Source organism: Salvelinus fontinalis, unplaced genomic scaffold (assembly GCF_029448725.1).
Source record: "Salvelinus fontinalis isolate EN_2023a unplaced genomic scaffold, ASM2944872v1 scaffold_0814, whole genome shotgun sequence".
In the NCBI taxonomy this organism is placed as follows: Eukaryota; Metazoa; Chordata; class Actinopteri; order Salmoniformes; family Salmonidae; genus Salvelinus; species Salvelinus fontinalis.
The window spans coordinates 30,001-45,000 of record NW_026601023.1 but is presented as its reverse complement, the minus strand read 5'-3'; the positions used below and the strand labels follow the sequence as shown (position 1 = coordinate 45,000).

The 15,000-nt window shown below is 46.9% G+C and overlaps 1 protein-coding gene across 1 annotated transcript in view; it reads right to left on the bottom strand.

The window, feature by feature from the left end:
- The window catches only part of LOC129847383 (CUB and sushi domain-containing protein 2-like), a 56,791-nt gene that overhangs the window by 13,583 nt on the left and 28,208 nt on the right, over positions 1–15,000 (bottom strand). The window contains exons 4-5 of the mRNA XM_055915159.1: positions 8,047–8,249; positions 4,738–4,929 (exon numbers count right to left, since the gene is read on the bottom strand). Of these exons, the coding sequence (XP_055771134.1) occupies positions 4,738–4,929; positions 8,047–8,249 (395 nt within the window). The remainder of the gene's footprint in view (positions 1–4,737; positions 4,930–8,046; positions 8,250–15,000) is intronic.

The window sequence follows — 15,000 nt, the reverse complement described above, 5'->3', positions numbered from 1 at the left end:
ATGACCATCACCTGGACTACTGTAGCAGGTAGAGAAACTACATGGTATGACCATCACCTGGACTACTGTAACAGGTAACAGAGAAACGACATGGTATGACCCTCACCTGGACTACTGTAACAGGTAGAGAAACTACATGGTATGACCCTCACCTGGACCACTGTAGCATGTAGAGATACTACATGGTATGACCCTCACCTGGACTACTGTAACAGGTAGAGAAACTACATGGTATGACCATCACCTGGACTACTGTAACAGGTAGAGAAACTACATGGTATGACCATCACCTGGACTACTGTAACAGGTAGAGAAACTACATGGTATGACCCTCACCTGGACTACTGTAACAGGTAGAGAAACTACATGGTATGACCATCACCTGGACTACTGTAACAGGTAGAGAAACGACATGGTATGACCATCACCTGGACTACTGTAACAGGTAGAGAAACGACATGGTATGAACCTCACCTGGACTCCTGTAACAGGTAGAGAAACTACATGGTATGACCCTCACCTGGACTACTGTAGCAGGTAGAGATACTACATGGTATGACCCTCACCTGGACTACTGTAGCAGGTAGAGATACTACATGGTATGACCCTCACCTGGACTACTGTAGCAGGTAGAGATACTACATGGTATGACCCTCACCTGGACTACTGTAGCAGGTAGAGACACTACATGGTATGACCCTCACCTGGACTACTGTAGCAGGTAGAGATACTACATGGTATGACCCTCACCTGGACTACTGTAACAGGTGACAGAGATACTACATGGTATGACCCTCACCTGGACTACTGTAACAGGTAGAGACACTACATGGTATGACCCTCACCTGGACTACTGTAACAGGTAGAGAAACTACATGGTATGACCCTCACCTGGACTACTGTAACAGGTAACAGAGAAACGACATGGTATGACCCTCACCTGGACTACTGTAACAGGTAAGAGAGACACTACATGGTATGACCCTCACCTGGACTACTGTAACAGGTAGAGAAACTACATGGTATGACCTTCACCTGGACTACTGTAGCAGGTAGAGACACTACATGGTATGACCCTCACCTGGACTACTGTATCAGGTAACAGAGAAGTGACATGGTATGACCCTCACCTGTACTACTGTAGCAGGTAGAGATACTACATGGTATGACCCTCACCTGGACTACTGTAACAGGTAGAGAAACTACATGGTATGACCCTCACCTGGACTACTGTAACAGGTAGAGATACTACATGGTATGACCCTCACCTGGACTACTGTAGCAGGTAGAGAAACTACATGGTATGACCCTCACCTGGACTACTGTAACAGGTAGAGAACTACATGGTATGACCCTCACCTGGACTACTGTAGCAGGTAACAGAGACACTACATGGTATGACCCTCACCTGGACTACTGTAGCAGGTAGAGATACTACATGCTATGACCCTCACCTGGACTACTGTAGCAGGTAGAGATACTACATGGTATGACCCTCACCTGGACTACTGTAACAGGTAACAGAGAAAATACATGGTGTGACCCTCACCTGGACTACTGTAGCAGGTAGAGACACTACATGGTATGACCCTCACCTGGACTACTGTAACAGATAACAGAGATACTACATGGTATGACCCTCACCTGGACTACTGTAACAGGTAGAGATACTAAATGGTATGACCCTCACCTGGACTACTGTAACAGGTAGAGAAACTACATGGTATGACCCTCACCTGGACTGCTGTAACAGGTAGAGATACTACATGGTATGACCCTCACCTGGACTACTGTAGCAGGTAGAGACACTACATGGTATGACCCTCGCCTGGACTACTGTAGCAGGTAGAGACACTACATGGCATGACCCTCACCTGGACTACTGTATCAGGTAACAGAGAAGTGACATGGTATGACCCTCACCTGGACTACTGTAGCAGGTAGAGATACTACATGGTATGAGCCTCACCTGGACTACTGTATCAGGTAGAGATATTACATGGTATGACCCTCACCTGGACTACTATAGCAGGTAGAGATACTACATTATATGACCCTCACCTGGACTACTGTAGCAGGTAGAGACACTACATGGTATGACCCTCACCTGGACTACTGTAGCAGGTAACAGAGAAGTGACATGGTATGACCCTCACCTGGACTACTGTAGCAGGTAGAGACACTACATGGTAAGACCCTCACCTGGACCACTGTAGCAGGTAGAGAAACTACATGGTATGACCCTCACCTAGACTACTGTAGCAGGTAGAGATACTACATGGTATGACCCTAACCTGGACTACTGTAGCATGTAGAGATACTACATGGTATGACCCTCACCTGGACAACTGTAGCAGGTAGAGATACTACATGGTATGACCCTCACCTGGACTACTGTAGCAGGTAGAGATACTACATGGTATGACCCTCACCTGGACTACTGTAGCGGTTAACAGAGAAACTACATGGTATGACCATCACCTGGACTACTGTAGCAGGTAGAGATACTACATGGTATGACCATCACCTGGACTACTGTAGCAGGTAGAGAAACTACATGGTATGACCATCACCTGGACTACTGTAACAGGTAACAGAGAAACGACATGGTATGACCCTCACCTGGACTACTGTAACAGGTAGAGAAACTACATGGTATGACCCTCACCTGGACCACTGTAGCAGGTAGAGATACTACATGGTATGACCCTCACCTGGACTACTGTAGCAGGTAGAGAAACTACATGGTATGACCCTCACCTGGACTACTGTAACAGGTAGAGAAACTACATGGTATGACCCTCACCTGGACTACTGTAGCAGGTAGAGATACTACATGGTATGACCCTCACCTGGACTACTGTAGCGGGTAACAGAGAAACTACATGGTATGACCATCACCTGGACTACTGTAGCAGGTAGAGATACTACATGGTATGACCATCACCTGGACTACTGTAGCAGGTAGAGAAACTACATGGTATGACCATCACCTGGACTACTGTAACAGGTAACAGAGAAACGACATGGTATGACCCTCACCTGGACTACTGTAACAGGTAGAGAAACTACATGGTATGACCCTCACCTGGACCACTGTAGCATGTAGAGATACTACATGGCATGACCCTCACCTGGACTACTGTAACAGGTAGAGAAACTACATGGTATGACCATCACCTGGACTACTGTAACAGGTAGAGAAACTACATGGTATGACCATCACCTGGACTACTGTAACAGGTAGAGAAACTACATGGTATGACCCTCACCTGGACTACTGTAACAGGTAGAGAAACTACATGGTATGACCATCACCTGGACTACTGTAACAGGTAGAGAAACGACATGGTATGACCATCACCTGGACTACTGTAACAGGTAGAGAAACGACATGGTATGAACCTCACCTGGACTACTGTAACAGGTAGAGAAACTACATGGTATGACCCTCACCTGGACTACTGTAGCAGGTAGAGATACTACATGGTATGACCCTCACCTGGACTACTGTAGCAGGTAGAGATACTACATGGTATGACCCTCACCTGGACTACTGTAGCAGGTAGAGATACTACATGGTATGACCCTCACCTGGACTACTGTAGCAGGTAGAGACACTATATGGTATGACCCTCACCTGGACTACTGTAGCAGGTAGAGATACTACATGGTATGACCCTCACCTGGACTACTGTAACAGGTAACAGAGATACTACATGGTATGACCCTCACCTGGACTACTGTAACAGGTAGAGACACTACATGGTATGACCCTCACCTGGACTACTGTAACAGGTAGAGAAACTACATGGTGTGACCCTCACCTGGACTACTGTAACAGGTAACAGAGAAACGACATGGTATGACCCTCACCTGGACTACTGTAACAGGTAACAGAGACACTACATGGTATGACCCTCACCTGGACTACTGTAACAGGTAGAGAAACTACATGGTATGACCCTCACCTGGACTACTGTAACAGGTAGAGAAACTACATGGTATGACCCTCACCTGGACTACTGTAGCAGGTAACAGAGAAACGACATGGTATGACCCTCACCTGGACTACTGTAACAGGTAACAGAGACACTACATGGTATGACCCTCACCTGGACTACTGTAACAGGTAACAGAGACACTACATGGTATGACCCTCACCTGGACTACTGTAGAATGTAGAGACACTACATGGTATGACCCTCACCTGGACTACTGTAGAATGTAGAGACACTACATGGTATGACCCTCACCTGGACAACTGTAGCAGGTAGAGACACTACATGGTATGACCCTCACCTGGACTACTGTAACAGGTAGAGATACTACATGGTATGACCCTCACCTGGACTACTGTAGCAGGTAGAGATACTACATGGTATGACCTTCACCTGGACAACTGTAGCAGGTCTTGTTGCAGCAGGTTCAGTTGGTAAAGACATTGGGTGGCTGAAAATGACCTGTACGTTGGTACCGTTAGTCTAGACTGGGTTGGTAATGTAAAACTGTGTAGTTAGCTGTGCAGGTGGGTATATGGTTTGTTAGGTAATGTGTCTGTAGTTACCTGTGCAGGTGGGTATATGGTTTGGTAGGTAATGTGTCTGTAGTTACCTGTGCAGGTGGGTATATGGTTTGGTAGGTAATGTGTCTGTAGTTACCTGTGCAGGTGGGTATATGGTTTGGTAGGTAACATGTCTGTGTTGTTACCTGGGGTGTTGGGTTAACATGTCTTACCTGTGCAGGTGGGGGGGTCAGGCTGCCAGAAGAAGCGGCTGTTGATCTCTGTGCAGGTGATCTTGGTGGCCCCCTGGAGGACGTAACCGGGATCGCACTGGAACAGGACATGGTCTCCTGGCTCCTTGCTGTCCCCACTGCGAGTCCCGTTGGCAGGCAGTCCTGGGTCGTTGCATGACGTAGCGGTAGACACTGGAGACAGAGGAAGACTCCAGGATGTTAGTTCAGAGAAGATAGAGGAAGACTCCAGGAATTTAGAGCAGAGAAGATAGAGGAAGACTCCAGGATGTTAGAGCAGAGAAGATAGAGGAAGACTCCAGGATGTTAGAGCAGAGAAGATAGAGGAAGACTCCAGGATGTTAGAGCAGAAAAGATAGAGGAAGACTCCAGGATGTTAGAGCAGAGAAGATAGAGGAAGACTCCAGGATGTTAGAGCAGAGAAGATAGAGGAAGACTCCAGGATGTTAGAGCAGAGAAGATAGAGGAAGTCTCCAGGATGTTAGCACAGAGAAGATAGAGGAAGACTCCAGGATGTTAGCACAGAGAAGATAGAGGAAGACTCCAGGATGTTAGAGCAGAGAAGATAGAGAAAGACTCCAGGATGTTAGAGCAGAGAAGATAGAGGAAGACTCCAGGATGTTAGAGCAGAGAAGATAGAGGAAGACTCCAGGATGTTAGAGCAGAAAAGATAGAGGAAAACTCCAGGATGTTAGACCAGAGAAGATAGAGGAAGACTCCAGGATGTTAGACCAGAGAAGATAGAGGAAGACTCCAGGATGTTGGAGCAGAGAAGATAGAGGAAGTCTCCAGGATGTTAGCACAGAGAAGATAGAGGAAGACTCCAGGATGTTAGCACAGAGAAGGAAGAGGAAGACTCCAGGATGTTAGAGCAGAGAAGATAGAGAAAGACTCCAGGATGTTAGAGCAGAGAAGATAGAGGAAGACTCCATGATGTTAGAGCAGAGAAGATAGAGGAAGACTCCAGGATGTTAGAGCAGAGAAGATAGAGAAAGACTCCAGGATGTTAGAGCAGAGAAGATAGAGGAAGTCTCCAGGATGTTAGAGCAGAGAAGATAGAGGCAGACTCCAGGATGTTAGAGCAGAGAAGATAGAGTAAGTCTCCAGGATGTTAGCACAGAGAAGATAGAGGAAGACTCCAGGATGTTAGAGCAGAGAAGATAGAGGAAGACTCCAGGATGTTAGAGCAGAGAAGATAGAGGAAGACTCCAGGATGTTAGAGCAGAGAAGACAGAGGAAGACTCCAGGATGTTAGAGCAGAGAAGATAGAGGAAGACTCCAGGATGTTAGAGCAGAGAAGATAGAGGAAGACTCCAGGATGTTAGAGCAGAGAAGATAGAGGAAGACTCCAGGATGTTAGAGCAGAGAAGATAGAGGAAGACTCCAGGATGTTAGAGCAGAGAAGATAGAGGAAGACTCCAGGATGTTAGAGCAGAAAAGATAACAGCTGTTTTCAACTCTATAGTACATACATAAAGGGCTGAATAGAAACTCAAAACATCTTAATTTTCCATTGACATGTATACGTAATTTACATCAAGTCACTAAGTTACTGACACACATATATCTCACGTTAGGATCCATCACTATATCATTTAGCAGAAACTTGTACTGTCTATATGGATTTATACAGCCTGTAAAGATGAGCAGAGACGTTCTATATGGATTTATACAGCCTGTAAAGATGAGCAGAGACGTTCTATATGGTTTTATACAGCCTGTAAAGATGAGCAGAGACTTTCTATATGGATTTATACAGCCTGTAAAGATGAGCAGAGACGTTCTATATGGATTTATACAGCCTGTAAAGATGAGCAGGGACGTTCTATATGGATTTATACAGCCTGTAAAGATGAGCAGAGACGTTCTATATGGATTTATACAGCCTGTAAAAATGAGCAGAGACTGTCTATATGGATTTATACAGCCTGTAAAGATGAGCAGAGACTTTCTATATGGATTTATACAGCCTGTAAAGATGAGCAGAGACTTTCTATATGGTTTTATACAGCCTGTAAAGATGAGCAGAGACGTTCTATATGGTTTTATACAGCCTGTAAAATGAGCAGAGACTTTCTATATGGTTTTATACAGCCTGTAAAGATGAGCAGAGACGTTCTATATGGATTTATACAGCCTGTAAAGATGAGCAGAGACTTTCTATATGGATTTATACAGCCTGTAAAGATGAGCAGAGACTTTCTATATGGATTTATACAGCCTGTAAAGATGAGCAGAGACGTTCTATATGATTTATACAGCCTGTAAAGATGAGCAGAGACTTTCTATATGGATTTATACAGCCTGTAGAGATGAGCAGAGACTGTCTATATGGATTTATACAGCCTGTAAAGATGAGCAGGGACGTTCTATATGGATTTATACAGCCTGTAAAGATGAGCAGAGACTGTCTATATGGATTTATACAGCCTGTAAAGATGAGCAGAGACTGTCTATATGGATTTATACAGCCTGTAAAGATGAGCAGAGACTGTCTATATGGATTTATACAGCCTGTAGAGATGAGCAGAGACGTTCTATATGGATTTATACAGCCTGTAAAGATGAGCAGAGACTGTCTATATGGATGTATACAGCCTGTAAAGATGAGCAGAGACTGTCTATATGGATGTATACAGCCTGTAAAGATGAGCAGATACGTTCTATATGGATTTATACAGCCTGTAAAGATGAGCAGATACGTTCTATATGGATTTATACAGCCTGTAAAGATGAGCAGAGACGTTCTATATGGATTTATACAGCCTGTAAAGATGAGCAGATACGTTCTATATGGATGTATACAGCCTGTAAAGATGAGCAGATACGTTCTATATGGATTTATACAGCCTGTAAAGATGAGCAGATACGTTCTATATGGATTTATACAGCCTGTAAAGATGAGCAGAGACGTTCTATATGGATTTATACAGCCTGTAAAGATGAGCAGATACGTTCTATATGGATTTATACAGCCTGTAAAGATGAGCAGATACGTTCTATATGGATTTATACAGCCTGTAAAGATGAGCAGAGACGTTCTATATGGATTTATACAGCCTGTAAAGATGAGCAGAGACGTTCTATATGGATTTATACAGCCTGTAAAGATGAGCAGATACGTTCTATATGGATTTATACAGCCTGTAAAGATGAGCAGAGACTGTCTATATGGATTTATACAGCCTGTAAAGATGAGCAGAGACAACCACTTCCCCGCCACATAAACACGACTCCACAAACCTCCCTCCACTACACCTTGACACACACAGAGACTCTATCCCTCCTTACCAGAGAACTGCAGAGCGAAGCCCTGTTTGGATGTGAAGAAGTCGGTGGTGAACTGGAGGCTGATGGCGTTGAAGGTGCTGTGGGCGTCAGGAGGAAGGGTCGAGCCGCTGAGCTCCCTCAGGAGGACCCCTCCGTCCTGGGGACCGTCCCAGATACGCAACACATCATGAACCTCCTCCATATGAAATACCAGGAAGTGGAGACTATGGAGAGAGGAAGTGGAGGTTAGTCATGTGGTAGAGGGGAAGAGAGGAAGACATGGATACGGAGGAAGAGAGGAAATATATGGAGGGCAGATGAGAAGGAAAGGACAGGTGGAGAAGAGGAGAGGTGGGGTGGTAGCAAGGAGATAGATGAGAAGGAAAGTGGAGGAGGAGAGTAGGAGAGTAGGAGAGGAGAGGTGCAGTGGGGAGTTACCTAGGAGATAGGTGAGAAGCAAAGGAGAGGAGGAGAGGAGGAGAAGAGGAGAAGTGGGAAGGTAGCAAGGAGATAGATGAGAAGGAAAGTGGAGGAGGAGAGTAGGAGAGGAGAGGTGAAGTGGAGAGTTACCTAGGAGATAGGAGAGGAGGAGAGGAGGAGAAGTGGAGAGTTACCAGGAGATAGGTGAGAAGGAAAGGAGAGGAGGAGAGGAGGAGAAGAGGAGAATTGGGAAGGTAGCAAGGATATAGATGAGAATGAGAGTGGAGAAGGAGAGGAGGAGAGGAGAGGAGAAGTGGAAAGTTACCTAGGAGATAGGTGAGAAGCAAAGGAGAGGAGGAGTGGAGGAGAAGTTGAGAGTTACCTAGGAGATAGGTGAGAAGGAGAGGAGGAGAGGAGGAGAAGTGGAGCGTTGCCTAGGAGATAGGTGAGAAGGAAAGGAGAGGAGGAGAGGAGGAGAAGTGGAGAGTTACCTAGGAGATAGGTGAGAAGGAAAGGAGAGAAGGAGAAGAGGAGATGTGGAGAGTTACCTAGGAGATAGGTGAGAAGGAGAGGAGGAGAGGAGGAGAAGTGGAGAGTTGCCTAGGAGATAGGTGAGAAGGAAAGGAGAGTAGCAGAGGAGGAGAAGAGGATAAGTGGAGAGTTGCATAGGAGATAGGTGAGAAGGAAAGGAGAGGAGGAGAAGATGAGAAGTGGGGAGGTAGCAAGGAGATAGATGAGAAGGAAAGTGGAGGAGGAGAGGAGGAGAGGAGAGTAGAAGTGAAGAGTTACCTAGGATATAGGAGAGGAGGAGAGGAGGATAAGTGGAGAGTTGCATAGGAAATAGGTGAGAAGCAAAGGAGAGAAGTGGAGATTCCAACTGTAACACTTCTCTCTTCATTCTGACATCTTTCAAACAGCTGGAGTCTCTCATCACTCCACTACATTACCAGCTGAGTCTCTCATCACTCCACTACATTACCAGCTGGAGTCTCTCATCACTCCACTACATTACCAGCTGAGTCTCTCATCACTCCACTACATTACCAGCTGAGTCTCTCATCACTCCACTACATTACCAGCTGAGTCTCTCATCACTCCACTACATTACCAGCTGAGTCTCTCATCACTCCACTACATTACCAGCTGAGTCTCTCATCACTCCACTACATTACCAGCTGAGTCTCTCATCACTCCACTACATTACCAGCTGAGTCTCTCATCACTCCACTACATTACCAGCTGAGTCTCTCATCACTCCACTACATTACCAGCTGAGTCTCTCATCACTCCACTACATTACCAGCTGAGTCTCTCATCACTCCACTACATTACCAGCTGAGTCTCTCATCACTCCACTACATTACCAGCTGAGTCTCTCATCACTCCACTACATTACCAGCTGAGTCTCTCATCACTCCACTACATTACCAGCTGGAGTCTCTCATCACTCCACTACATTACCAGCTGAGTCTCTCATCACTCCACTACATTACCAGCTGGAGTCTCTCATCACTCCACTACATTACCAGCTGAGTCTCTCATCACTCCACTACATTACCAGCTGGAGTCTCTCATCACTCCACTACATTACCAGCTGAGTCTCTCATCACTCCACTACATTACCAGCTGAGTCTCTCATTACTCCAATACAGCGTGTGTGTGTGTGTGTGTGTGTGTGTGTGTGTGTGTGTGTGTGTGTGTGTGTGTGTGTGTGTGTGTGTGTGTGTGTGTGTGTGTGTGTGTGTGTGTGTGTGTGTGTGTGTGTGTGTGTGTGTGTGTGTGTGTCTGTGTGTGTGTGTGTGTGTGTGTGGACACTAAAGGGACATCATGGAGGTTATTTAATTAAGCCACATTTATAAATGAACAGCAGCTGCTGGAGACAGACCACAGGTGATGAGGTAGAGAGACAGAGAGACAGAGAGACAGACCACAGGTGATGAGGTAGAGAGACAGAGAGACAGATAGACAGACCACAGGTGATGAGGTAGAGAGACAGAGAGACAGACCACAGGTGATGAGGTAGCGAGACAGAGACAGAGAGGCAGACCACAGGTGATGAGGTAGAGAGACAGAGAGACAAGATCACAGGTGATGAGGTAGAGAGACAGAGAGACAGACCACAGGTGATGAGGTAGAGAGACAGAGAGACAGACCACAGGTGATGAGGTAGAGAGACAGAGAGACAAGATCACAGGTGATGAGGTAGAGAGACAGAGAGACAGACCACAGGTAATGAGGTAGAGAGACAGAGAGACAGACCACAGGTGATGAGGTAGAGAGACAGAGAGACAGACCACAGGTGATGAGGTAGCGAGACAGAGACAGAGAGGCAGACCACAGGTGATGAGGTAGCGAGACAGAGACAGAGAGACAGACCACAGGTGATGAGGTAGAGAGACAGATCACAGGTGATGAGGTAGAGAGACAGAGAGACAGAGAGACAGACCACAGGTGATGAGGTAGCGAGACAGAGAGGCAGACCACAGGTGATGAGTTAGCGAGACAGAGACAGAGACCACAGGTGATGAGGTAGAGAGACAGATCACAGGTGATGAGGTAGAGAGACAGAGAGACAGAGAGACAGACCACAGGTGATGAGGTAGAGAGACAGAGAGACAGACCACAGGTGATGAGGTAGCGAGACAGAGACAGAGAGGCAGACCACAGGTGATGAGGTAGCGAGACAGAGACAGAGAGACAGACCACAGGTGATGAGGTAGAGAGACAGACCACAGGTGATGAGGTAGCGAGACAGAGAGGCAGACCACAGGTGATGATTTAGGTCAAATCAAGCAGATGTAACAGGGGATAGGTATATTCAAAGAGCTTTCTTGGCATGGCAAGTGAAATAGACCAAAACAATGTTGTCTCATCTGTTTGAAGCTGGTGTACAAAACCGAAAGTAAAAGACGCATAAACAAAACTTAAGAACGGGAAGTATAGAAATAGCGCTCATAGAGCAGATCTACTGCTTCTTAGACGTGCTGTCAAGCAGAATGACAGATCTAGACCTCACATTTCTATGTGGATTTGCTCAGGTTGGCCAACTAGTGACCTATTGCCACTTTAACTTGAGTATGTGTACGTGTTCATATAGAGAGTGGACAACAGCTACGTCTAATTGGTAACACAAAGGGTGAGCAAACTGTTCACCTGGTGCAACAATGTAAATAATGGCAGAGTTACGTTTTTCATACTTTTCTCCCTGTTCCCCTCATGTGATTTTAACATTTAGGCTCCGCCACAACCCCGTTTAGGCTCCACCTCAACCCCATTTAGGCTCCACCTCAACCCCATTTAGGCTCCGCCTTCAACCCCTTTTAGGCTCCGCCTCAACCCCGTTTAGGCTCCGCCTCAACCCCTTTTAGGCTCCGCCTCAACCCCGTTTAGGCTCCGCCTCAACCCCGTTTAGGCTCCACCTCAACCCAATTTAGGTTCCACCTCAACCCCATTTAGGCTCCGCCTCAACCCCATTTAGGCTCCACCTCAACCCCATTTAGGCTCCGCCTCAACCCAATTTAGGTTCCGCCTCAACCCCATTTAGGCTCCGCCTCAACCCCATTTAGGCTCCACCTCAACCCAATTTAGGCTCCGCCTCAAACCCATTTAGGCTCCGCCTCAACCCAGTTTAGGCTCTGCCTCAACCCAGTTTAGGCTCCGCCTCAACCCCGTTTAGGCTCCGCCTCAACTCCATTTAGGCTCCACCTCAACCCCATTTAGGCTCCGCCTCAACCCCATTTAGGCTCCACCTCAACCCCATTTAGGCTCCACCTCAACCCCGTTTAGGCTCCACCTCAACCCCATTTAGGCTCCACCTCAACCCCGTTTAGGCTCCACCTCAACCCCATTTAGGCTCCACCTCAACCCCGTTTAGGCTCCACCTCAACCCCATTTAGGCTCCGCCTCAACCCCATTTAGGCTCCACCTCAACCCCGTTTAGGCTCCACCTCAACCTCGTTTAGGCTCCACCTCAACCCCATTTAGGCTCCACCTCAACCCCGTTTAGGCTCCACCTCAACCCCGTTTAGGCTCCACCTCAACCCCGTTTAGGCTCCACCTCAACCCCATTTAGGCTCCACCTCAACTCAAAGTTGTTTCTGAGCACTGTCAACATTTTAAGTCACAATGCAACTGCAGGTGGTCGGTTGGCGGCAGATGTAATGTAAGCAGACTGAAATGACAGGGAGACATAAAGGGAAGATGTTCCTGGTAATCCCTTTAGTGAATGGAACACACTGGTAATGGAAACTCTACCATTGTCACCAGACTACCACCCACACACACACACACCCACACACACACCCACACCCACACCCACACACACACACACACACACACACACACACACACACACACACACACACACACACACACACACAACAACATGCCACTGGTTTTGAGTAGAGACAGTGTGTCTATGTATATGAATGACTGACCACTATAGATCAGTGAGTCTGACTGGGCTGTCTCTACATCAGCTTGGGGCTGGCGGTGTGTGTGTGTGTGTGTGTGTGTGTGTGTGTGTGTGTGTGTGTGTGTGTGTGTGTGTGTGATTTTTTACCCATTTCCAAGAGTGTGTGGGTGGTGGGAGGAGAAGCAGCCTGTGATACCGTTCTCCGTGGAGAGAGACCCCAATAACTACCGTGGGATATGCACAGCAACATTGGGGAAAATCCTCTGCATTATCATTAACAGCAGACTCGTATATTTCCTCAGTGAAATCAATGTACTGAGCAAATGTCAAATAGTCTTTTTACCAAATTACCATACGACAGATCACGTATTCACCCTGCAAAGTCTTCTCATGTTTTGTTAATTTCAAAAAAGCTTTTGACTCAATTTGGCATGAGGGTCTGCTTCTCAAATTGATGGAAAGCGGTATCGGAGGGAAAAACATACTACATTTTTAAATGAATGTACACAAACAACACGTGTGCAGTTAAAATTGGCAAAAAAATATTAAAAAATCCCACCGTGGGGTGACACAGGGTTGCAGCCTGAGCCCCACCCTCTTCAACATAACGTGAAAATCAATGAATTGGTGATGGCACTAGAACGGTCTGCAGCACCCGGTCTCACCCTACTAGAATCTGAAGTCAAACATCTACTGTTTGCTGATGATCTGGTGCTTCTGTCACCAACCAAGGAGGGCCAACAGCAGCACCTAGATCTTCTGCACAGATTATGTCAGAGCTTGGCCCTGACAGACCTGGGGTCCTGTCAGACCTGGGACCCTGCCAGACCTGGGGCCCTGACAGACCTGGGGCCCTGACAGACCTGGGGCCCTGACAGACCTGGGGCCCTGACAGACCTGGGACCCTGCCAGACCTGGGGCCCTGACAGACCTGGGGCCCTGACAGACCTGGGGCCCTGACAGACCTGGGGCCCTGACAGACCTGGGCCCTGACAGACCTGGGGGCCTGACAGACCTGGGGCCCTGACAGACCTGGGGCCCTGACAGACCTGGGCCCTGACAGACCTGGGGCCCTGACAGACCTGGGGCCCTGACAGACCTGGGGCCCTGACAGACCTGGGGCCCTGACAGACCTGGGCCCTGACAGACCTGGGGCCCTGACAGACCTGGGACCCTGACAGACCTGGGACCCTGACAGACCTGGGCTCTGACAGACCTGGGCCCTGACAGTAAATCTCAGTAAGACCAAAATAATGGTGTTCCAAAAAAGGTCCAGTCGCCAGGACCTTTAAAAAAAAAAAATCATATTGACACCGTTGCCCTGGAGCACCCAAGAAACTATACATACCTCGGCCTAAACATCAGCACCACAGGTGACTTCCACAAAGCTGTGAACGATCTGAGAGACAAGGCAAGAAGGGCCTTCTACATCATTGAAAGGAACATCAAATTCAACATCCCAATTAGAATCTGTCTAGACATACGTGAGTCAATTACAGAACCCTTTGCCCTTTATGGTTGTGAGGTTTGGGGTCTGCTCACCAACCAAGAATTCACAAAATGGGATGAAGACCAAATTGAGACTCTGTGTACAACGTAAAACACCAAATAATGAATGCAGAGCACAATTAAGCAGATTCCCGCTAATAATCAAAATCCAGAAAAATGTTAATTTAAATTATACGTTATATTCTACAGCCACCTAATATGAAGTGATTACTAAACCTTGTACCCCAAAAAGCAACACAATTAGACCAAATCATGAAGAAACTAAAAGATAATGACTTGACACATTGGAAAGTATTACTGAAGAAACAGAGCAAACTAGAATGCTATTTGGCCCTAAACAGAGAGTACACAGTGGCAGAATATCTGACCACTGTGACTGACCCAAACTTAAGGAAAGCTTTGACTATGTACAGACTCAGTGAGCATGAGTTCACTAACCTGTTCTACTAACACACTGAAGCCTCAGTCCCCTCATCCAGCTGGTCCTGGGGCTGAGTTCACTAACCTGTTCTACTAACACACTGAAGCCTCAGTCCCCTCATCCAGCTGGTCCTGAGTTCACCAACCTGTTCTACTAACACACTGAAGCCTCAGTCCCCTCATCCAGCTGGTCCTGGGGCTGAGTTCACAAA